This window comes from Callorhinus ursinus, unplaced genomic scaffold (genome assembly GCF_003265705.2).
Source record: "Callorhinus ursinus isolate GAN/ISIS: 27379988/994484 unplaced genomic scaffold, GSC_fseal_2.0 scaffold4, whole genome shotgun sequence".
Classification (NCBI taxonomy): Eukaryota; Metazoa; Chordata; class Mammalia; order Carnivora; family Otariidae; genus Callorhinus; species Callorhinus ursinus.
The window spans coordinates 80,721,083-80,746,177 of record NW_027397066.1 but is presented as its reverse complement, the minus strand read 5'-3'; the positions used below and the strand labels follow the sequence as shown (position 1 = coordinate 80,746,177).

The following is a 25,095-nucleotide window of genomic DNA, read 5'->3' as shown; positions in this document are numbered from 1 at the left end:
ATTCCCTTGAACATTGTCTTTTTTCCATGGAATTGGCCTGTATTGTTAACTTCTAGGTCTCAAGCACCTAGATATTCATGAGGCTGCTTTTTTTTAGCATGTCAGTGAACAATGAGATTAACTTTGTTTCTGGGTAGAGAGTATATGCTCACCGAAAGGATAGACTTTTTTTTTTTTTTTCCTGGTAGTGGAACTTTTTTTATTTAATGCATAAACATATAAGTCTCGTTATTAGAGAAATTGTACATATTGGTGAATATGGTCAATGGTCACATCTATGGGTTAATTGTTTAAAAATCAGAAACAATAATTAGGATAGATTCTATGCTCTCTTCGTTACATTGTGAAGTGTCTTGTGTAGTCATATTCTATTGTTGGAATGACAGCTTGTACAAACTTCAAGAAAATTAGAAGATACATATGAACACCCAAGTTCTCGCCCTCCTTCTGCAACAGTCTCGATGATTTTCTTCATCACCTCAGCATGCCTGCATGGGTGAACTGAACACATAGGAGGTGGTGGGAGATGAGGGTGATTTCCAATGGTCACTGTTTTCTTCACATGATCTTGACTGATGTCTTCATACATGTGTTCAACTGTTAAAGGCTGTCTTTGCTTATCATAGCCGAACAACCATAGTCGTTGTGTCTGGTAATATTTATCATAAGTGATATAAAGGTCGTAAGTTCTTGTTTGCAAAATAGCATCTTCACCTCCAGCATCAGTTTTAGCTTTACAAGCTTCTACTATTTTCCTTGTGTCTAGGGTAGCCTCACCTGTTTCCAACAATCCACTTTCTTCATATTCTTCCATATCTGCAGCTTCTCCTTCGTCTTTTTCTTCCTCCTCCTCACACATTGCTGAGCAATCTTGAAGTTTTATTCAAACTTCTTGAAAGTCCTTGCTTTCCAATGTAATCTCCTTAACTGCTTCAGTTATTCCTGCAATACCTGTGTTATGATAGGTATCTACCCATCCCCCATCACCATCATCTTCTTCAATGATAGCTTCCAGTTCATCTGAATATTCCATCTGTTTGCACCGCTTGTAGCATGGCACATTTTTGGTGACCAAAAATTGTTTGCCTGTTGGTAGGTATGCCTTCACTTTCAATTCTTCCCCTGTAGCCCATTGCCATGTTGGACAGTGGTGGACTAAGTGATCTGCAGCTGCCACAAACTCTTCTGGGGTGATAACACCTGTTTCCTTAAACTTTGATTCCTTGAGGACCGGGGTCAGGTACTCAGCCTCTTCCAGTGCTTTTCCCTTCACCGTGTTAATCACATTCTGCATCCTGGCTGCGAGGGTGGGCAGTGGGGACGAGGGGAGACTTAGTAGAGGCGGGCGCATGCGCACCCCTCGCCTTCTTGGGAGCCGTCTTCTCCCGCTTGCTTCACTCGCGCCCCTTCCGGCTTCCCCTTCTCTCTCTTGCCATAGCTCCGAAAGGATAGACTTTTATTCTGTAAAATAGATCTCTACTTCCCTATACGGTGGTTTTTTTCAAAGATGAACCGACCCTGACAAGTTTCAGACAACTCTGGATGAGCTTAGGCCTGTGTCCAACCCTCCCAGGGCCCCTCCCCTCCCCCAACCCTCCAATCCTATTTAAGCATCGAATAGGGAAGGGGAATATGGGTGAGGATCAAGCCTTGGGAGAAATTATTTTGCTAATGAATTATGAGTTTCATCCAGGCTTGAAGGATTTTGGAATCAACCAGTTTTTGAAATAGCTATGTTGCTGGGAGGGGGGATCAAACTTTAAACTGAGGAAAACTCTTGTGGGGTTGCCAGATGAAATTGAGGTCCTCCTGAGTTTGTTTCGGTTCAAACAGTAAGAGTATTTGTGCTGACCTAGATGGCTATCCTTCAGGTGTCCTGGAAGGGACAGAAACCACCCTAGGCAAGACAAGAGGAAGTCAGGGTCCCTCACAATGAAAGGCTGTAAGGCACGGGGTGGACACATGGAAAGCTGAAGAGAAAGGCTGTGTGCCTTTCATGGGTGCAGTCGCCCCCTTTGCCTTCTCTCAGAGCTGAAGGCTCCAGATTATCAGCAAGAGGCTCCTGATGTCTGAGCTTTCCATCAGGGTGATGGGGGACAGAATGCTCTGGACAGTGGTTGTATCTGGGGTTGTGCCCAGTAAGACTGAGCAAGCATGAGGATATTCAGGTGATATCACTGGAAGATGTGTCAAGACTAATTATTCCAGGTAGTTTAGGGTGGCAGAAAGGTCTCTGACCATTCTGGGAGGTGTCCACCTTAGACCCTATCTGGAGTGGAGTAGCTCAGGAAGTCGGCTTGCCCTGAGTACAGTGGTTTATTGGCAAGTGATAATTGGTCCCAGGGTCAGAACTCAGTGGCCTCAAAAAAGGATGAAAGTTGAATAATGATCCTGGGTTATTGATGCAGTAAAAGGCCACCTGCTTGGATAGGATGATGACCCCTTTGTTGGCCAGGTCAAGCTCTCTGTGAGGACTTGAAAGAAAGTTTGATTGCCCTTGGTTCTAACAGGCCAATGTTTTTCTACTCTAGCTGCAGATAAGGATCACTTTTATTACTTTTGGAGCTTTAAAAATTCAGATGCCCAGGCTCCAGATCCAGAGATGTAATTACCAGAGTTTTGGGTAAGGAACACCATTTTTTTTTTTAGATGGGGGTATTTTTGGTGTCTCTTGGGGACTCTGATATAACACAACAATGTGTGTGTATTTAGGAAGTGCTAAAGGGCGCACTGCAGGCCAAGGGACTCTCTATAGTCAAGGCTTAGCTGGAATAAGGAGCTGCCACTGGATGTCTCCTCAAGGTGCCTTAAGCACCTCCAACCCAGTGCATCAAAGCCAGCTCACTCATTGTTCTCTTACAGGAACCTGCTTCTCCTCCTTTGTTCTTCCTCTCCATTAACAAACATCACCACCATCTTCTGCACTGTCACCCAAGTCAGACACTTCAGAATCCTCTTTGCTTCCAAACTCCACCCTTTTCTGAACATCTAGTCCCAATTTAAGCATGAAGAACTATGAAGACTCTGAAGCTTCAGAGGCTAACAGGTTCACCTGCATCTGTTTCACCACCACAGAGCAGAGGTGTGGGACTCCTGAGACACAGGACTTTTGTTACTCACTGCCCTGCAGGCTGTAAGTTTCTCATGCCCCCTAGTCCCACAGGGGGTAGTGACTACAAGTATAGTAGGTTTGTGCTTCAACCAAGGAACGCTTAGGAGAGCCCCAATCTTATAAAGTGATCTGAGAGCAATCTTGGCCAACCTCTGACCACCCCCCTCACCCTGGGGAGGAATTACTTCTGTCTTACAAGGCTGGCTGTTCTGTCCACATCCTTGGAGGGATAGTTTGAGACAAAAGCTATCTCTTCACAGGAGTATAGAAACATGAGCTGCCCCTGCATTGTCTCCCAACATTAGGAACTTACCACAATTTCCTATTAATCTTACTCCTGTTTTGTGGGTGTGTCCTATTAACAATAGTTCCAGTTCTAGAACAAAACATAAAACAAATATTCCAATCTTCTATTGAAAAACTTTTGGTTTTGGGGGTGCCTGGGTGGCACGGTAGGTTAAGTGTCCAACTCTTGGTTTTGGCTCAGGCAGTGATCTCAGGGTCCTGAGATCGAGGCCTGTGACCGGCTCCACACTCGGCACGGAGTCCGCTTAAGATTATCCTCTCCCTTGGGGCGCCTGGGTGGCTCAGTTGGTGAAATGTCTGCCTTCGGCTCAGGTCATGATCCCAGGGTCCTGGGATCGAGCCCCGCAACGGGCTCCCTGCTCAGCGGGAAGCCTGCTTCTCCCTCTCCCACTCCCCCTGCTTGTGCTCTCTCTCTCTCTCTCTGACAGATAAATACAGTCTTTTAAAAAGATTTCCTTCTCCCTCACCACCTCCCACCCCAAAAAAGTCTTAAAAAAAAAAAACAAAACAACTTTTGGTTTTTCCATGACATAATAAAAAATTAAAATGTCTAAGAGACTCCCCCCGCCCCATTCTGGTCTCTATTTTCCCCACCGTATCTCTGGCCTCTGCCCTTCCATATGTATCCCCTGTGGTGGGATGCTTAGTGTTCTCTCCCTACAGACCCCTGTAACTCTGTTTATGTGGTGAACACACTTACTTGTTTGCTTAATGTAAACACATTAATGTTTTCATCTTCTCCCCCAGTGGACCGAAGCTGTCTTCTCATTCCATCCCAACACGGTGCCTGATGTACACAGTAAGAGATCAATAGATCTTTGTGTAGTGAGGAAAGCTGCGACATGAGCAAGTCAGGCTGTTTGGGGGTTTTTCTGACCTTTGAGAGTTAAAGCTGCTAGCCCCAGTTGTTTCAGTCTTTTGTCTTCTGTTTTAATGAGTTCTGTGGTTGTGGCTTATGAGCAGAACAAGCTGTCCTCAGAGGTTTTGATGCTTTAGTGATTAGCCTTGCTAATCAAAATTTCATTCTGCTCCAAATAACAGAAGACCTTGCTCCAGGGGTTTGAGCAGCAGGTGTGTGTCTCATGTATGCCTGAGAGCCCTCAGTACGGGGCTTCTCCTCCGGGTCTCTGATGCCACTGCGGATCGAGGCGCTGTTCCCCTTTCTGCTCCACTGTCCTTGGTGTATGGGCCTTTGTCCTCATGTTTGTACCTCATGGTAGCAAGAGGGCTGCTGTACTTGGGGAGCCCATATCAACACTTGAGGCAGGGAAAAGGAAGAAATGGAGAAGGCGAAGCTTAGAAAGCTGGGAAGTTGGGAGTTCCATCTTAAACTTGGCACAATGTCCCCCTGAACAAAAAACGGAGTTCTGTTAAAAAGGAACGAGGAGCTGGGTATTGGGTCAATAACTCATAATAGGTATTTAAAAGACAAAGTGTCTTTTAAAGTATTTGTTTTTCTTGTCTTTCTGATTATTTTATTTGGTCCTACCAATATGACCCTTGCCCAGGCCCACCATTCCTGCATGTCCTGGCTTTGTAGACATTTGAATCATGTCTGGGTCCCAAGTGGTGACTGACTTCTTCTTTTTTTCCACGCTCTGCCTCAATTTCTCAGAAACTGAAGACATTTCGTTTGGGTCTCTTACTGATAGTCTATTCATCTTCTAATATGGCAGAGATGGGGGGAGCTCTGGCATATTTTTGGTGCTGAGCCGACTAACCCTCTAGGGAAAATAAGATTTGACAGCTATTCCTGTCTATGCCATACCTTAGCTCATGGTCTGTGTGATGCTCGGTGGTTTGAATCACAGAGAATTACCTGGCCCTTGGGGCTTACTCACTCTGGGGCGGATGGGGAACATACTCCCCTTTGGTATATGATGTCAGTGAAACATTTAGGAGCAGGGTGTTTCTCTTTTTGGGTTAGCAGGGTCCCCCTATTTCGTAAAAGCCCCTGACTCATGGGATGAAGGGGATGGTTAGGATAATTTTGTCCTCAGGAGAAGGGATGTATTTCTGACCCAGCTAAGAAGGGACTTCGTCGGTTTCTGCGGTCACCACAGTGTGCTGCCAGCACCGTGAAGGGACAGGAAGGTCAGCACTGTCTCCCTCCTGTTAGGACGATGCAGTGGGTGCAGGCTTGGGCGTGGCCTGCAGCTGTATTGCCAGGTATCTAATACTTGTCAGTCAGACTGCAGCTGTCACTGCCCTTCAGAATGTCAAGGCTTTGAGGGGATAAAAATAATGCACGTTTGCATGGGTCATAAAAGTGCCCTTGGGTCAAATATTGGGGCCTCCATTAAGCGTGGCTTTTCCTGTCTTCCTGCTTCTTTCCTCCTAAAATTCCATTGCCCGTTCTTCTGCTCCAGAAGCAGACAGCCTGCACATGTGGGCTCCACAGGGTCACAGACACACGGACGTCCAGGGGCAATGGACTTCTGGGGAAACAGGGCAGGGGAGCCAGGTGGGGACTCTAGTAGGCTAGAGAAGCACGCCCTATGCAAAGGGCCACAGCCACATGCTGTCTGCCTGGAATAGAGTCCCTGGTTACCAGATCTCCCCATTAAAAAAAAAAAAAAAAAAAAAAACTAGATTTTAATGCAAAATCATCCAAATTTTAAATGTTTACAGCTGCTCATCCCTGCGCTCCCCCCCCCCCGCCTTTCTTTTTCTTCAAAATACCATGTGAAACAAAGATGCATGAGGGCCCCCGGTTTGCCCTCTCTAGTCTATAGAAAGAAATGGGCAGTCAGCGTATAGAATCCCAAGGAGTATTAAATGAGGATTCTTGTGGAAGAAGAGGCTCTCCACCCCTCTCTTCCCCCTCCACGTGAGTGGTGCCTCAAGAGTGTTTATCAGCTTGGAACAAATCAGAGTGGTGGCTCACAGGCTTGGTAAGAGGTGCAGAAGTGCTGGGAGCAGTTGATGACAGTGCTAAGAGGCAATTAGATTCCCATTAGCTAAACACCAGCTCCAGTGGGGCTTGAAGGTGTGTTCACCTCCTCTTTGTAGGAGGCCCACTCTGATACATTGGGTGAGGGGGTGGTGGTCAGTGGCAAGTGGGTCACCCTGACTTCCTGCCTGGATGCCCAGGAGGGAGGTGTTGCCACTCCTCCCTCGTGGCCCCTCTTCCCCTGGGCAGTGGGTCCCCTTAGGAGATGAAGGAGTGCTTGGCAGGAGCCAGGAGTGTCCAGGAGGTGAAGAAAGGACAAGTGGAACCAGGAGGGGGCAAAGAGGCTCACTGAACAACTGACAAGGACCTCTGAAGAAGAAAGCGAGAGGAATTAGAGGCAGAAAGTCGAATGGCAGGGACTGACAGGTCAGATAATTTCTAAGAACTACTCTAGCATCTGCAAATGCTCACAATTTTGCATTTGGTTTGTTTTTCAAAAATCAAAATATGTCTTAAGTGCTCAAATGTGGGAAAATGGTTAAGTAAATTATGGTGCATCTACTGTAACTGAAGAATATGCGGCCATTAAAAGTGAGGTTTGTGAAATAATTAGTAATGTGAACAACACTTATATAAGTGGAGAGGATGTAGCTACATGTGGCAGAACACTTGAACAGTGCACAGTGTGCACACACACACAGGGCACTTGCTGTGGGAGAGTGTGCCAGAATCTCACTCCGAAACTGAGCATCAGCCCTCAGTCCCAGGTTTAACAAAGCCTGCATTTTAGGGGGTAAGGGACTGTCAAATCCGGTTACGGACACTCCTGTACCGATAACATCTTTTCTTCAGATGCTTTTCTTAGGCCAGTGCACACCTTGCTCCCACTTCTCACGGCTTGGGGGAAGGCGCTGCCTCTCACAGCCACCCTGCTAGGGGAACAAGGGGCAAGAGGCAGGAGCGGGAAGCAGAGGATTTAACAGGTGTTAGTATGGGATACAGTGAAGCCCAGTGGTCACTCTGCTGTGTCACTTCCTCTAACTTCTGGGCACTGGGGGTTGGGTGGTGTGGGTTAAGAGTGGTATTTCCTTACCTGCAAGAAAAAGGAAGTTATTGTAGGAAAGGTGTAGTGGGGGAGTGGGTTGCATTCCTGAACCTTAAAAAAAGGGAAGGTGGGGTAAAGGACTTCTATACTGATAGTTGGCCCCAATTGAAAATAGGGACTATTTTGTATTCCTTCAGAGATGGGTCTGAAATAAAAGCTACTCTGGTTAATATTTCCTCCCCATTGTTCACCCTGATTAGGGCAGCTCTTTATCTTCGGCTGTTGGGTTGCAACCTACATGCCTTTATATTATCTTAGAGTGTAATTCAACCTTTCCCTCCTTCGTAAATTCTATGTAATTATAGGTATTCATCTGATGTGCCTATGCTAGACATGGGAAAGGGACTGAGAACCAAGAAGCTGAGCAGAATATCCCTGAAGAGAAGACAAGGTCAAAAGCTGGCTTTCTCTGGTCCTGGTGAAAGGTGATGCTGACCTTGGAAGAGTCCTGTGAAATGTCCTAAAAGGAGAAGGGGTTGTTCACCTGAGTGCATGAACTCTGTGAAGGCAGGGACGAAGCCAGCTTCCCTACAGGCTTGGCTCTATTTATATGGCAGTCCCTTAAAAACCAACCAAGGAAAACACTATTTTGGTAGAAGGGAGGCCTATTTTAAAATAGAGATGGTTATAAAATTCAAAGTGAGCATCCACAGAGGAATTTATTTTTGACAGTAATCTGAAGGTACAGCCAGAATTTCTTTCCTTCAAGATTCTTCAGGATTCTTGGGAATTGATAAATAACAAAGTAACTACTGCAATAGTAAGTAATGTCTCTCAGTTATATATGAAAATAGATTACATGTATTTTTAAAAGATCTATTGTTACATTTAAAGTTCGGATGCTAGGAGTCTGTGTTAAGGCTTTAAATTTTTTATTTTAACAGAGATCTAGTAAAGATCTTTAAAATTATTTCCTTAAAAAAAAATCTTAAATATGAAACTAACAGGTTTCAAAGTATGACAGGATTAGGCTTTACACTTCCTTGATGAAGATAAAACAAATTTAGCTAAATTTCTGAAAACCTAATCCTGAAACAGAAAATTCTCTGTGACCAACACCAACTAAAAACCAAGTTCCACATACCACCTGAATGTGGTTTTAACTCAATTGGGCTAAACAGAGTAAAATAAAATTGCACACATGCCTATGAGCAAAACCACATATCTCTGAGCCATGGACAAGTTCTAAGAATGTGTTCGGAGGTCAGGGGTGAAGGTGAAAGCCAAGTTTGTTTTTTTGATTCAAACCTCCTTTGAGCCCCCATTTCCATGCTTTAGCCACCTTGCTTGCTCCGGTTTTTACTCCCTGAAAGCTGCATTGATAATGCTGGGGGCCAGAGAAAGCGACAGTGAAGTCACTTGTGAGAATAGTCGCTGCTCCTAACATCACCCTGGTCCTTCATTTTGCTAAGTGGGAGGCTCTATATCTCTCTTTGGATAAATGTGACTTCAGGGACTGAGAACAAATGTCAGGAGAACCACAGGCGTCAATATTTGAATGAATTGTCAGCATACTAAGTTTCTATTTATCTAGTACTACAAATAGGTATATATGTACTGACCATTTTTAAAATGTTCGAATGTGTCATGGCTAAAAAGTTTTGGTTTGTTTGTTTTCTAGGAAGAAACAGAGTAAGGAAATAATGAATTTTTAAAAGTCCACTAAGAAGGAAAGAATAAGAAATTAAATTTAAAAAAGAGCATAAATTCCATGCGAGGCTTTTTTCCTTCAAAAACTGTAGCCGACCATTCATGACCTAAAAGGAACAGCTTACTCTTGGAAACCTCCAACATGAAGGGACTCTGTCTAGTCAAGAAGTATAATGATAAATAGGCCATCCTAAGTGGATTCTATCAGGATTCAGAGCACAGCTACCAAAAGCTCTCATGCAAAACACACACCATTGATATTTAAGAAAAAGACATACATGAACAGGTATGTATATAAAATGTATATATACTGATGAGTTGGGCAGCATTGAAAAGGGGAAGAGGGATCATTTTGTTTCTATATTGAGGAGAACTTGTAGTACTACAGCTTTATTTATATTGACTTAGTAATATTAATAAAAGCTAAGATCATTGCACTACTACTGTTACTCCCACTTTAGAGAGAGGTCTGAACAGGAAGAGGAAGTCCTGTAGTGGGGACCTACTTCCAAGGCCTACTTTGCAGACCTGGCCATCACAGTTTCAGGGGTAGGAAGCAAGGGGTTACGCATTCTGCACTGAGAATAACTGGGTGCTCCTCAAACTATTAATAGAAAATATCTCCCATTTGGCTGTTCTTTGAGTTCCTTTAGCTGGGAACCCTCCAGAGGGAAGAGGGATAGGCCATAAGATGTCACAGGTATCATAGTTCTATCCAATCTTACCTTCAACCTCTGGAAGTTTCAGTTACCCCACAAAATCTGGGAAGTAGGGATTATTAAACTCATCACATTGATAAGAAAGCAGGCTCAGAGAATTTAAGTAACTCCGTGATGGTCACACAGCCAGTACGTTAACAGAACCAGGATGTGACCTCAGGTCACACAGTATTTAAAGACCTTACTCTTTTCACTAATCACACTTAAAATAGTTTTCACATCTGTCAGACACCCCTATAAAACATCTATCTATGAAGCTACATGGCATATAATTATGTATTGTATGTAGGTAAATTAAGAGAGCACATCTGTGGAAAAAAACCCTCAATTTTCCTGGTTACAGCTATTAAGTTTATCATTAAGTGCTCTTTAATAGACACTTGTGTAATCCAAATATTATGGTTTCCTAGAGTTAAGACTTTTAAGCTTAATGATTCTAGTAACAGCTGAATACAAAGGGGGAATACTTACCTAAGTGATAGATATCTTCAACCCTTATATTCAGCAGAATTAAGACGATAACCTTCCTAATGATACCAAAGAGCATTTCTTTTTGAAATCTTCACATGCAGGGTTTCTCAGAATACTTCACACAAATGGTTATATCTAAGAGCTGCATTTTGTTCCATCTAAGACAAAATCATTTTAGAACTAAAAAATTTTGTCTACATCTCTATGGTTATAACATATACAAACCATGTTTTATCAAGTTGAAAACACTGGATTATGGGCCAGCATTTAATCAATTTTGCTTTGAGCACAATGAGGTTACAGTCTGCAGGCTGGTTAGCAAGATCCCAAGGAGTGAATGGGCTTCCTTCCCAGAAGGGAGGGAAGACATTTTAGTGCCTTTCACTGAGACATCTTCCTTCTAATTCTCGGCCTTTTTGCTTTTCAGCTATGTTCTAATCCTGACACATAGTGATAATTAAAGCTATGCTGTACAGTTCCTCCCATTCTCTCCCTCAGAAAGCATTCTTAGTGGGTAGCAAACTAATTTCAAGGTGGCCTCCAGAACTCAGTTCAAGTAGTATTGTCTGTAGACTCCCACCTCCTGCCATGGCAGAGCAGGAAATCACCTAGTTTGGTGGACCTCTGTTGTTATAAGGGCATATAGCCTTCTGGTCTCTCTGCAGAAAAAGTGGTGATTAGATATGTACTTTGTTTTTTTGGAGATGGGAATTCCTAGCATATCAACTGATTGCTGGTAGCTGGCCCATATGATGGCTTCTCTGAAATCTCTAATTTTTGGATACCTCTGTTCTGAGGTTTTCTATATGATGATTTTTCAATAGGGACCAATCCCATAAAAAAAAAATTCTCTGAAATCAGACAAATATCTAAATCTCATTTCTCTTTCAATCTATCTAGGATTAGTTTAGGGAGTCTGTAAGTTTATATAGGTGGGAATTCATCAACAAATACTTACTGAGCACCAACAATGAGCAATCACTGTTCTAGGAGCGGGAATTAGAAGTAAAATATACAAACAAACCAAATGATGCCATTACAGTTTGATATACTATTTATTTAGTTATTAATATGGACAGCCTATTCAACATTACAGATGTTTTTCAAAACCTATAATAAAATATAGTCCACTATCCAGCCCAGAAGAAGACAATAAACAAGATCATTCTTACAGTAAGTGTAGCATAAGCACTCACAATAATAGTCCCTTTCCTGGACATCAAAGGGAACAATCAATCAAAGTTTCTTTACCTCCACTGAGGTTTTAATTTTATTCAATTATAGCTGTTTCAGAGTCAAAAGTCCAACTTCAATCACCCCACAGATATGTGCAGCATCTCCCATTGAAGAGGAAAGAGCTCCTGTCACCCCGGGCAGCCCATTCTACTGTCCTGCAGTCCTTCCATATCGGGGCCCATCACACCTTTCAGCCAGTATTTGTCAAACTTGTGCATGGGGACAAGATACGTAGGTTACAGGGATCTTTGATTATTTTACAAAGATTGTGTTTCAAAGTTCTAAAAACCCATTTGGTGGTCTCAGTGGCAGTGAAGAGTACACTATATTTCGCCAAGAGGGTCCTCTCATCTCTGGAGTCTTGGCATCGTCACCTTTTCTGGTAGCTTTAAGATCTACTGCAGTTCTCTGTGGCAAGTGGAGGTGGGAAACTCTAAACAGCTACTGCTATGAGGCCATCTGCAGAATGAACTGGACTGGCTACTATGGCTTTTATAACCTGCTTCCTTTCTTTAGTATAGACAAACTTCTTTCTTAATCTTTTTTTCCTATGTCCTGCTAGTTCTAATATAAGATTTAAAAGGACTACGACAGAGGAAACTTCTTGCTTTCAAGCTGAATGATGAAAAATAGCCAAAAACCCAAAAAACCCAACCACCCCACCCTCCAATGAGCTATACTCAATTTCCTCAGTTGAAAAATGCCAGGTGAACTTTTAAAGACAGGTGTTGGACAATGCTGATGTCAAAATGTACATAGATTCTAAAATATAGGCCAAAAAAGATGTTACTTAGTGTAACACAGATTCTTCAACCCCTTAGTTTCATGCTGAAAAGTACAAATGATTTCAATGTTAGGTTTCAATGATGACAGCCAATTAAATATGAAATTAAAAAGCCTCAGGGAAGTCTTGCCAAGTTTGTGGCAGTTTCAGGAGTCTACATAGTTAGGAAGAAGGAGAAACCATAGGGTAAAGAGTGAGAGCATTGGATTTTATTTAACTCTAGGTACCATGGGTTTGACATTAGTAGGTAAGACTAATGAAAGAGCAGCCATACAGTTTTTTGGTCACTGTGCTTCCCAAGCACCAAAAAATGGTGCTATTTTTACTATTCTGTTCCATCCTTAATAAGCTAGACAGATCCTGCTGCATTCTTGTTTGTTTCTAATTCACCAGTACATTATTATGTAGTTTACCAAATGTGAGGAGCAAGTCATTATGTAGTACCAAGTTTACATCATCATAGGACTACAACATGCACATTCTACTTAATGTAGCTCAAGCAACAGGAATACAAGAGAACAGTTATGGGTGGAGACCTGTTTTTGACAAATTCATGTTCACACTAACTATGGGTTTAGAAATCTTATTGGGCAGGTACCTACAGCAGTTCTTCAATTGGTACTGGAACATTACACGCATGCACAAGTGATATGGAAGAAAATGAAGCAGAAGAGGCAGCTGGATGGAGGACAAAGGGGAAATCAGAGGTGGGATAATGCCATGTATCAGGCAGGGGCTGTTCTCAGCTGTCCACAGTAAGTCTCTGCTCTGTGAGAGAGGCCTGTTGGGCAACACTTTTGTTCTCATGACTGCGAAGTTTGGATACAACATCTAGAAAGGCCAAATCCTGTACTTCCTTGTGTAGAGATTCTGGAAGACAAAACAAAAAAACAAAAAACCAAGATAACAGATATGCTACTGTTCTGATTGTTCTAATCTTAATATACAATCTATCCAGTATATATACCTAAAATGTTCATCTGGATGATACCAAGTTATAAAACTAGGAACAATCCTGGAAAAACTCTAGCAGTCTAGAAATGCTAAGACACTTTTAAAGACAAGTGCTGGACACACAGCAGTAGCCGAGAAATGTCTTTGTAAGAGTTGTGTTATAATAAATCAGAGGAACTTTACTTGCCATATCTATATATAGATGTCAAGTTCTGCAGTTTAAGTTTGATTAGAGTAATGAGTTATAATGAAACACAGCTCATGGCATGATCTCAAGTTTCAGTTATATACCCCTTGGCCCTATCTATCATCAGTTCAAATATGAAGTCCAATGACTTACAAAAAAAACTTAGATCTGTTTCAAATTAATTTTGTGGCAAATGAAACAGGTTATACTTCATATCCCTTCAACAAATTTCTGTGACAATAGGCTTCCCTTTTAGATATCTGATCTTCCTCTTTCTGGCTTTCTTGCTCTCTTTCTTTACCCTCAATTACAGGAAAATACCAGGCTCTTAAGTCTTGGAGACTGCTGTATGAGAAGACTGACATCTAATAAGTTTAATGCAATCAACATTCCTCAAACTGATGATATATTTACTTTAATAAGACTGTGAGGTCTAAAACTAGTAATGTTTTTAGTAGAAACAGAAAACTGCATCCTAAAATTCAGATGGACTCTCAAGAGACTTAAGAGTCGAAACAATCTCAACTCATGCTTTCTAATTTCGAAAGCTACTCTAAAGCTATAATAATCAAAACAGTGTGGTGCTGAAATACAGATCTATAGATCAACAGAATAAAACAGCCCAGAAATAAACCCTCATATATACAGTCAAAATAGTTTTGACAAAGATTTGACATTCAATAAGGAAAGGACAGTTTTTTCAACAAATGGTGCTGGTAAAATGGGAGAGCCATAAGCCCCTATGTACAAAAATTACAGTTAAGAGCTAAAACTGTAAGACTCTTAAAATATAAAGGAAAAACTTTGGATTTAGCAATTGTATCTTGGATATGCATCAAAAACATAGGTAACACAAGGAAAAACAGATACACAGGACTTTATCAAAATTAGAAACTTCTGTGTACCAAAGATTACTATCAATAGACTGAAAAGGCAACCCACAAAATGGGAGAAAATATATGTAAATCATATATCCAACAGGGATTAATATCCCCAAAATATAAGGAACCTTTCAACTCAACAAAATAACTCGATTAAAAAATGGACAAAGAACTTTAGAATAGACATTCCCCAAAGAAGGTATACAAGTGGGCAATGAACACATGAAAAGATCCCCTACATCACTAATCATTAGGGAAATGCAAATCAAAAGCATAGTAAGATACCACTTCATACCCATTAGGATGGCTATTATAGAAAAAAAAAATGTTAGGATGTAGAGAAATTGGAACCTATGTACATTACTGGTAGGAATGTAATATGGTGTAGCTACTGTGAAAAACAGTATGGTGATTCCTCAAAATATTAAATGAAGCCATTACTGTATGATCCAGCAATTCCACTTGTGTGTATATTCCAAAAATGACTAAAAGCAGGAACTGAAAAAATACCTATGCACCCACATTTTCATAGTGGCCTTATTTACAATAGCCCAAAGGTGACAATAACCCAATGTCCATTGATGGATGAATGGATAAACAAAATGTGATATATATACATACAATGGGGCATTATTCAGCCTTAAGAAGGAATGAAATTCTGACACTGGCTACTATTTGGATGAGCCCTGGAGACCTTATGGTAAGTGAAATAAGCCACACAAAAAAGAATATTGTATGATTAAAGGGTACCTAGAGTAGTCAAATTCAGAGAGACAGAAGATAGAATGGTGGCTGCCAAAAGCTGGAGGGATGGGTGATTGGCATATTTTGGCATATATTCCATGGATATATACTCTTTTTAAAGAGTACTGAGTTTCAGTTTGGGAGAAGAAAAGGGTGGTGATGGTTGTACAGCAGTGTGAATGTACTACTCTGCCACTGAACTGTACATTTAAAAATGGTTATAATGGTAAATTTTATGTATATTTTACATTAAAAAATGCCTCAATAACAGTCTCAGCCAGGAAACAGAAGACATAAAAAAGTAGCAAATGGGAGTTTTAGAACTCAAAACTATAGTTAGTGGATAAGCTCAACAGGAGAATGGAGGGGACAGAAGAAATCAGTGAACTTTAAGATGGGTAATTTGAACAAGAGAGGAGATAATCTGGAAAAAAATGAACAAAACGTCAGGAGACTGTAGGATATAACTAAAGATCTCACATTCCTGCCATTAGAGACCTGAAAGGAGAGGAGAAATAGGGTGGGGCTGAAAAAGTACCTAAAGAAATAAGGTTACAAAAACTTTCCAAATTTAGCAGAAGACATAAGCCTACCTACTCAAGAAGGTGAGCAAACTTGAAACAGGATGAACCCAAAGAAACCCATGCCATGACACATCACAGTCAAGCTTGAAAATTAAAGACCAAAAAATCTTGAAGTGACACCTTACCAAGAGGGGAAAATAAAGAACTGGAAGACTGGATTTCTCTTAAGAAACCATGGAAGCCAGAAGAAAATGGCATATTTTTCAAATGTTGAAAGAAAAAGAACCATCAACCCAAAATTCTATACCCAGAGAATACATTTTTCACAAATGAAGGGGAAGCCAAGATATTCTAAAATAACAGAAAACAATTTGTCACTAGCAGACCTAACCCAAAAGAGTGGCTAAAAGTAAGTTCTCTAAACAGAAAGGGAATGTTTAAAAAAAGCAATCTGGGAACATCAGGAAGGAAGAACAACCCATATAGCAAAAGTGTAGATAAATATGACAGACTTTCCTTCTCTCGAGTTTTCTGAATTATGTTAGATGGTTGAAAACAAAAATTGTAACAATGTCTAATGTGGTTCTAAATGTATACAGAGGAAATATCTGAGATAAATGAGGGAGGGTAATGATTGCTCAAGCAATCAATAACAAGTCAGGAACGAGAAACAAAATAAAAAAATGAAACTGCAGACTTAAGCCATAACATCAGTCCTTACATTAAATGTAAATGGTCTAAATACACCAATTAAGAGAGACAGAGTGGATTAAAGCACATGACCTAACAAGGTGCTCTCTACACTTCAAGTATAATGATAAAGCAGATTGAGATTAAAAGGGTGGGAAAAGATCCTATGGATGTTATTCAAAAGAAAGTAGAAGCAGCTATATTAATATCAGATAAAGTAGACTTCAGAGGAAAAAAAGTTACCACACCAGAGAGGAACATAATGATAGAAAGAAAAGTCAATCCACCAGGAAGACAATAGCAATCCAAAAGGTGTATATATCTACCAAAAGAGCTGCAAAATATGTGAAGCAAAAACTTACAGAACTAAAAGGAGAAACAGACAAATCCACCATTATTATTGGAGACTTCAATATCCCTGTCTCAACAACTGACAAAACAATTAGTCAGACTATCAATATATTCTATTTGCTAAGAATATAGCAAACTCAATTCCATTACCAACAACCAAAAGGATCTAAGTGACATTTCAAGAACACTTCACTCAGTAACAGTAGAATACACATTCTTTTCAGTATCCATGGAATATAATGCCAAAATATGCCAATGATTTCTTGAACAAATTCCTTAGCTAATATCGTGATACACAAAATCAGAATTTGTTCTTTATATAAAATATTTTAGAGTTGAATCTTAGTTATTAATTTTAAAATATTTTTTTGTCTATTTTCTATATGATATTTTTAAGATTTTTTGTTTTATTTTAGCGAGAGCGAGAGTATGTGAGCAGGGGGGAGGGAAAGAGAGACTCTCAAGCAGACTCTGTGCTGAGTTTGGAGCCCGACGCAGGGCTCGATCTCATGACCTGGAGATCACGATCTGAGCTGAAATCAAGAGTTGGACGGACAACTGACTGAGCCCTCCCAGGTGCCCCATGATACTTATATTATTATTGTGAGAATCTTTTGCGAATATTTTCAAGTAAAAGTAATCCTGTATCCTCCAGAAACTAATTTCTAATGCTTTTAAAACCCAAAGCCACCATTTACTACTATTCTATATTTAATGTCAACCATATATTGATAGACCTCAAATTTTAGAAGAAATGCTTACCAGATCCCATGAGAGCACAAATCAGGACCATGGAATTATATTTGATTTCAGGAGCACTTCTTTCATCTGCTAGCAGTCTGTGTAAAATCTGTACAAGTTTAGCACTTTCTAGATCTTTCTCGGCAGTGCCTAAAATATGAAAGAAAGTATCAGTTTTGTCCACTGTTTATGAACCTGGTGCAATGTGGCTAAACACTGATTCCTTTTCTAAAAACTGATCATATAAAACCCTCCAAAAGGGACTGATAAATAACGATGACCTACAAATAGAATATTAAATTCAGACCTTATTAAAGAAGAGTTAAATTTCAGCAGATATTACAGTTTAAGCTTAAAATTTAGTATTAAAATATTCCTTTTGATATGAGGCAATTAAAAAATCCTTATGGAAAAGGTTAAACATATGCAAAAGCAGAAAAGATTATATAATACATTATTTACTATTATCTTAAAAAATTATGGCCAATCTTGTTTCATCTATCTCTAGTTTCATTCACCTGTTCATCTCAAATTATTTTGGAGCAAATCCTAAAAATAACATAGTTTCTTCCATATGTATTTCAGTATGTATCTTTTTTTTTTTATTTTTATTTTTTTTATTTTTTTTATTTTTTTATTTTTTTATTTTTAAAGATTTTATTTATTTATTTGAGAGAGGGAGAATGAGAGACAGAGAGCATGAGAGGGAAGAGGGTCAGAGGGAGAAGCAGACTCCCCGCTCAGCAGGGAGCCCGATGCGGGACTCGATCCCGGGACTCCAGGATCATGACCTGAGCCGAAGGCAGTGGCTTAACCAACTGAGCCACCCAGGCGCCCTTTATCTTTTTTTTTTTTTAAAGATTTTATTTATTTATTCAACAGAGAGAGACAGAGTGAGAGAGGGGACACAAGCAGGGGCAGAGGGAGAACTAGACTCCCCGCTGAGCAAGGAGTCTGATGCGGGACTCGATCTCAGGACCCTGGGATCATGACCTGAGCTGAAGGCAGACGCTTAACGACTGAGCCACCCAGGCACCCCTCAGTATGTATCTTTAAGAGATGAAAACTCTTAAGGCAATTCCTATCAAAATCCCAGAGGATTTTCTGTAGAAAATCTGTAAGTTTATACTAAAATTTATATGGAAAGCACAGGCCCTAGAACAGGTAAATAATCTCGATAAAAAAGAAAGTGGGAGGAATTCTACCCGATGTTAAGGTTCACTGTATAGCACAGTTATCAAGAGTGTGGTACTGGTAGAGAGAGAATTGAATAGAGAACCCCAGAAATAGACCCACACATATACGTTCAAATGATTTTTGACAAAGGTACAAAAGCAATTCAGTGGAGGAAAAGATAGCCTCTTCAACAAACAGTACTGGCAATGAGACCTCCACAGGCAAAAAAAAAAAAAGTTGACCTAAACCACACACTTTATCCAGATCTTAAAGTGGATTACAGATTTAAGTATAAAATGTAAAACTATAAAAGTTCTAGAATAAAGAATTTTCAACTCAATAGTTAAAAAATTAGAAAATGAGCAAAAATTATCCATAGGTAATTCATCAAAGAATATATACAGATGGCAAATAATGATGAACATCTTTTCATATGCTTACCATTAGAAAAATGGAAAAAAACATAATGAGATATCCCTGTACAGCTATCAGGGTGGCTAAAATAAAAAACAGTGACAATACCAAATATTTGGTGAAAATGTGGAGAAAACTAGATCACTCATACAGTGCTAGTGGGAATGTAAAATGGTATAGCCATTCTGGAAAACAGTTTGACAGTTTCTTTAAAAATTAAACATATAGTTACCACACAACCTAGCAACTGCACTCCTAGGCATTTATTATTCAAAGAAATGAAAATTTATGCTCACATAAAAACCTATGTATGAATATTTATAGCATTTATTTATTTTTAAAAGCCCCAAAGTAGAATAAGCCCAGATGTTTTTTGACAGGAATGGTCAAACAAACTGTGGTATGTACAAACCATGGAACACTATTCAATAAAAAAACAACTGACACACAAAACAAATCAGATCTCTTTAGGAAATTATGCTGAATTAAGGAAGCCAATCCCAAAAGGTCACATACTATATGATTCCATATATATAACATTTTAGAAATGAAGGGCAGATTAGTGGTTTCCAGGGATGAGAAACAAGGTAAGGGGTAGGAGGAGGAGGTAGGTGACTAGTGTGGTGATAAATGGAGGGATCCCTGTGGTGTTAAACTATTTAGTTTCTTGAATGTGGTGGTCGATACACAAACCTACACGTCCTAAAACTATATAGAACTTAACATACACACAAATGAGAACAAGTAAAACTAGGGAAATCTGAATAAGACTGGTAAGTTATATCAATAGCTGAAATATTTATAGTTTTGAAAAATGTTACCACTGGGAGAAACTGGGTAATATATACAAGGGATCTCTATGTTATTTTTTACAACGGCATGTGAATATACAATTATCTAAAAAAAAAAAAAAGACTCTTAAAAATGCTGCTTTAATACTATTATCATACAAAAAATTTATAATTCCTTAATATCAAACAGTCTATAAGAAAACAAGACTGGAAAAATACGGTTTTCAAAGTGTGTTATGTATTAAAAAGATAGTGTGGTCTTATTTTTATATCTTAAGCCCAAGGAGCCTAGGAAACACTAGGAAACAATTAAAAAAAAAGTAGGTATCGCATTTTATATAGTTGTATGGTGAGGTGACGAGATTGAGGCAAATGTTTAGCTATCAGGAAGCTGATGAAATTATAGCTTGTTTGGAAGATATTGGCAGAAAACCAGATTCATCCCAGGCTGGGTCATCAAGCATATTCTGAAACTGCCCCATCACTTTAAGCCACTTAAAATCAGGCCATGAACCCAGTTTGGTATTCAGTGTCCTCACTGACTCCCGCCCCTTTATCACAACTCCCCCTATCTGACCCCCCCATGATGGCTGGACTTCTAGGCTGACTCTACTCAAACCATGTGTGAAGTCATGGCTAATCTGGGACCTAAACTGACTTCCAAAGCATTTCTAACTATAGGCCAAAGTCACTGAGAATAAGCATACATTTTCTTAGAGTCTTTTATCTTTAAAATTCAAAAAAATTTTATATCCTACTTATACCTGTGATTTTTTAAAAATTGTTTTAAAATTCAAAACCCTTTAAGACAAAAATTCAAATCTTTCATACCTAAAATCTGAGTAAATGTGACACTAGGGAAAGATATACCATGTTTATGTGTTTATCTTTTGGCTTCGTGGTATAGGGGTTGTGGGTCCACGTGCCTGTGTGAGAATTATGGACCTAAATCATCAGTGGGAATTAGGAACTCATCAGTTAACAGTGTTTACCTAAATGGCTTTGAACTGGACAGGACAGACCTACTAAGTCTATAGTCCTCCTTTGTGTAAGGCAGTCTCAGGCCTTAACCACAGGCTGTGTGACTGATTGGTTCCTGGGACAAAGGTTACTATCCATAAGCTAGATGACTTTGAACTAGCTTCTCAAGAAGAATTCTGACCAATGGGGATACTATATGCTAGAAAGACACCAACTGAATTACTGAACTCTGCTTTTGGGGAATTTTGAATGTAAAACACACAGAAGGTGAGAATTTAGAATGAGGGCAATACTAGAGGGCACTAGAAGCCATGGTGATAGGAGATAAGAGCAAGAGAGAGAGTCAGTAATAGAGATGGAAGACAAGGTCTGAGTCACTGGAAGGGCAGCAGACTAAACTTGCTGCTGTATTCTAAATACAGTTTCATTTCTGTTAGGCCTGCTGAAATTATTTTCTGTGTTTACTAAGTGCCTATAACTTGAAATAACATTTAAGACTCAAACTCTAAAAAGAGTTAAGCATTGACCTAAAAATGTTACCAAAAGCAAAAACCGAGGTGGCAATCTATGGAATGTGATTTCTTATATACTTAGCTACAGGTGCAGACACATGCTGGCAAAATGCTTCTAGTCAAGGTTTTGTTGATTTCTATTCCACTCCTGTGCTTCATTTCATCCAAGATAAAAATAGGAGAAAATAAGTTAGACACTGGGGTACTTACCCAACTCTAAAGCTGCTATTAGTGCCAAAGCAACAAGGGCTTCATTCTGCATTATTACATGTTCACTAGTTGCCATGGTAACTAGATGTTTGATGCCACCACTCTGTACAATGGTTTTAATTACATCCTGCAATAAATAAATATCACAGTTATAAACTTTAAACATAAAGAGACTGCATTATAGTCAATTCATTGTTAAATTGGTTTTCTGACAGTGTCCTGTATGAATCATTACATTTAACCATAATTTTTTCTTCACAGAAGAAAAGGAAAAAGTTTTTAGCTTTAAATAAATTCATCAAAAGATGACAACTTAAATTACCTAAGTGAAAAAGACCACTGCAGTTCATAGCAAGGAATAGAGAGTCCCAGAAGCAACCATTCAAAAAAATAAGTGTGATTGCCCCAAATGTTGACTTACCACAGGATCAAAAAAAAGAGATCAAGATTTATAATAACCAAAAAAAAAAAAAAAAAAATTCTTTTCAAATCATTATTACAGTACCAGGTAGTTGTTTTCCAGACGATCAAGGTAAAGTTTTTTTTTTTTTTTTTTTAAGCTTTTACCCCTTTGTTGGATCTGACAAAACTGGATTACATGTCAAGGGACTTGAGAGGAACTTAAAATTGTCTTCCCTCATTTCTCATGGGACCTGCAGCTCTGTCCTCTTCAATGGCAGAGGAGACAATGGGTTCCAGATTGAATAAAACCCACTGCCAACATTGACTAAGCAAATTACTGAACCTCTCTGCATCTCAGTGACCTTTTATTTAATGCTAGGATAATGTGTTATCATAGGTTTTTGTGATAATTACAAAGTTATTACATGAAAAGCATATATAAGAATATACGGCAAAAGTTAGATTTTTTAAAATGCCACATTTATTTCTAGTATTCACTTTTTAAAAGATTTTATTTATTTGACAGAGACATAGCAAGAGAAGGAACACAAGCAGGGTGAGTGAGAGAGGGAGTAGCAGGCTTCCCGCCAAGCAAGGAGCCTGATGCGGGGCTCGATCCCAGGACCTGAGATCATGACCTGAGCCGAAGGCAGATGCTTAACGAATGAGCCACCCAGGCGCCCCTTCATTTTTGTTTTTATCTCAGTTTTTTTTTTTTTTTTTTCTTTTTTTAAAGATTGTATTTATTTGAGAGAGAGAGAGAATGAGAGATAGCACGAGAGGGAAGAGGATCAGAGGGAGAAGCAGACTCCCCGCTGAGCAGGGAGCCCGATGCAGGACTCGATCCCAGGACTCCAGGATCATGACCTGAGCTGAAGGCAGTCGCTCAACCAACTGAGCCACCCAGGCGCCCCTTCATTTTTGTTTTTATCTCAGTTTTGTTTCCTAAAAACTCTTGGATTAAATGTGATTTAGTAGAAAGTCTCAATTCTAGAATTTTTTAAGGTAATTTTCTTTGTTCTCACTACCTTTAGTAATTTAAGTGCTGGATATTAAGTAGCCTGTCTGCTTTAGCTTTGACAGTATAAAACTAACTGTAATTATAAATATTTTTCAAATTAATTTGCTAAAATACTTGAAAAGGGGTTTCCTTTATGCTTTTACCTTATATAAATTCTTAAGAAAACTATAGATAGTATCTTTGCTTTGAGCCCAAATGCATTTAAAGATCAAACATTCTAAATTATGGAGTCCTAGCACTGAGTTTGTATGATGGTTATATTTTGGCATCTAACCTTTTACCATTACCTTCTTTTAGTAAGTGAGAAACTGTCTTTTAAAAGGCTTTTCTAACAAAAAGAAAGCCTCCCAATTTACTTGGTGGGCACTTTATCTGAAACTTAAAATTAGTAAAGAATTTTATAAAAATCACAAAGGAGCTTACTGAGTAAAGAAGACCACAAGAGGTTCATAGATACATATGCAGTCACCTAATGAAGGTTCTTGGACTAGCATTTCATCCTTTATTTTGTGATTCACCCTGGAGAGTCCACTAGAGTATAAGGAGGGGCACGTAATGGATGAAGAAGGAAACTGCGTATCAGAAGTGAGCAGCTCCCTGTAAGTTCAAGCATAGCTCCTTTACCATCTCTTTTTTATTATTTTATTTTTTTCTATTCATTTTATTTATTTACTTTTTATTTTAGAGAGTGCACAAGCAGTGGATGAGGGAGCGAAAGAATCTCAAGCAGACTCCATGCAGAGTGCAGAGTCTGACACGGGCCTTGATCTCACAACCCTGAGATCATGGCCTGAGCCAAAATCAAGAGTCAGATGCTTAACTGACTAAGCCACCCAGGAGCCCCTCCATCTCACTTTTTTGAACAGATATTGGAGTAGTGCTTTTAAAATGCCTGCCCTCTCTCCTCCTACCTCAATAAATGTTTATTGAATAGATGCTCTATGAAGTTGCTTTGCCTGACAGAATGGAAGACAAAAGACAAATGAAGCATTGTTCCATTGTTCTTGTGTTATATTGACAAAAGAGAATAATATTGATAGTTACCCTCTATGGAGCAACAACTACACACTGGACATTATACTGGGTAGCTTACAGATATTAGCATATTCTTATCCTCACAGAAAATTCCATCAGCTAGATATTATCTCTAGTTAACAGATGAAGAAACTGAAGCTCAGATTAAGTTATGAAATCTGTCCAAAGTCAGTGATTAAATGGTAAAAAAAAAGTCAAGATTCAAATCCAGGCAGTGTGACTATCAGTTCCTTGTTTCTAACCATTTGTGCTCTGTACAAAAGTGTATGTCCTAAATTCATCACAGTGCCATACACAGCTAGTCACAGTGCTCTACAGAGGCTCTATGAATGTATTTTAAAGTTATATTTTAAATTTCAAGATATTTAACAAAAAAGGATATTAGCACCACTCCACAGAGCAAGGTTCATCTGGAGAATTACAAATAGTTTTAAACAATACACATCTAAAATTAATCCAGAGAGTTTAACTTTTCTGAAACCATTTCATTTATTAAACTGTAGAAGTACACAGGAAGACATTTTTCTGGGTCATCCTTCTAAACCTTAGGTGTATCTGCAAAATCTCCAAAAATTTTGGACATACTTCATAATGTTTTACAAAGTTTTAAATGATGTATTATTTTGCAATCCTATAAGGAGTTTTCTTATGGAAAGCTAAATTTTGGTACATACACAACCAAGGCAAATTATCTATGTAATAGTCTCATATATTTAGCTTTTATGGTCCATTTGCCCTTAATAACTGAGATAATCCAGCTACAAACTTTGCTGAAAACTGTAAAATACTGATTACAATGTTATGTTCTGAAATAGGCTTAAATTCAAGACAATCAATTTATAACACAGCCACTGAATCACCTGATAAAAATTTTCTTTCCCAACTTTGTACCATCAAAGACTACTTCTCAGTATAGGAATTAAATGTTAGATGTATGAGTGAATGACTAAATTTTGTCTGATCAAGTTTTTAGATCGAAAATTGAAGAATGTTTTATTCTTCAAGGATAAAGAAGAGTGCCTATGACAGGAGGGAATTTTTATATTCCTAGTGTAGAAGCAAACCATATTTTTCTGTTTTTGATATCTACAATCAGAAGGTCCAGCTAGTTGCTCAAGAGTCCTAGCCTAGGGCACTCTTTCGAAGGAAGATGTGAATTTACTCTTGGCACAAGTGCAGGAACACACTGTATATGGCTGAGATGA

At 39.2% G+C, this 25,095-nt stretch overlaps 1 protein-coding gene and 1 pseudogene across 5 annotated transcripts in view; both read right to left on the bottom strand.

Moving 5' to 3' along the window:
* Positions 1-240: 240 nt before the first annotated feature.
* On the bottom strand, positions 241-1,447 carry LOC112825429 (ubiquitin-like-conjugating enzyme ATG3 pseudogene; annotated as a pseudogene).
* A 9,845-nt stretch (positions 1,448-11,292) lies between these two features.
* The window catches only part of RAP1GDS1 (Rap1 GTPase-GDP dissociation stimulator 1), a 157,440-nt gene continuing 143,637 nt past the window's right edge, over positions 11,293-25,095 (bottom strand). For all 5 annotated transcript variants that reach the window (XM_025873473.2, XM_025873472.2, XM_025873474.2 and 2 more), the window contains 3 exons: positions 21,433-21,559; positions 17,370-17,498; positions 11,293-13,146 (listed from right to left, as the gene is read on the bottom strand). In XM_025873473.2, coding sequence (XP_025729258.1) covers positions 13,019-13,146; positions 17,370-17,498; positions 21,433-21,559 — 384 coding nt within the window. In that variant the 3' untranslated portion in view covers positions 11,293-13,018. The remainder of the gene's footprint in view (positions 13,147-17,369; positions 17,499-21,432; positions 21,560-25,095) is intronic.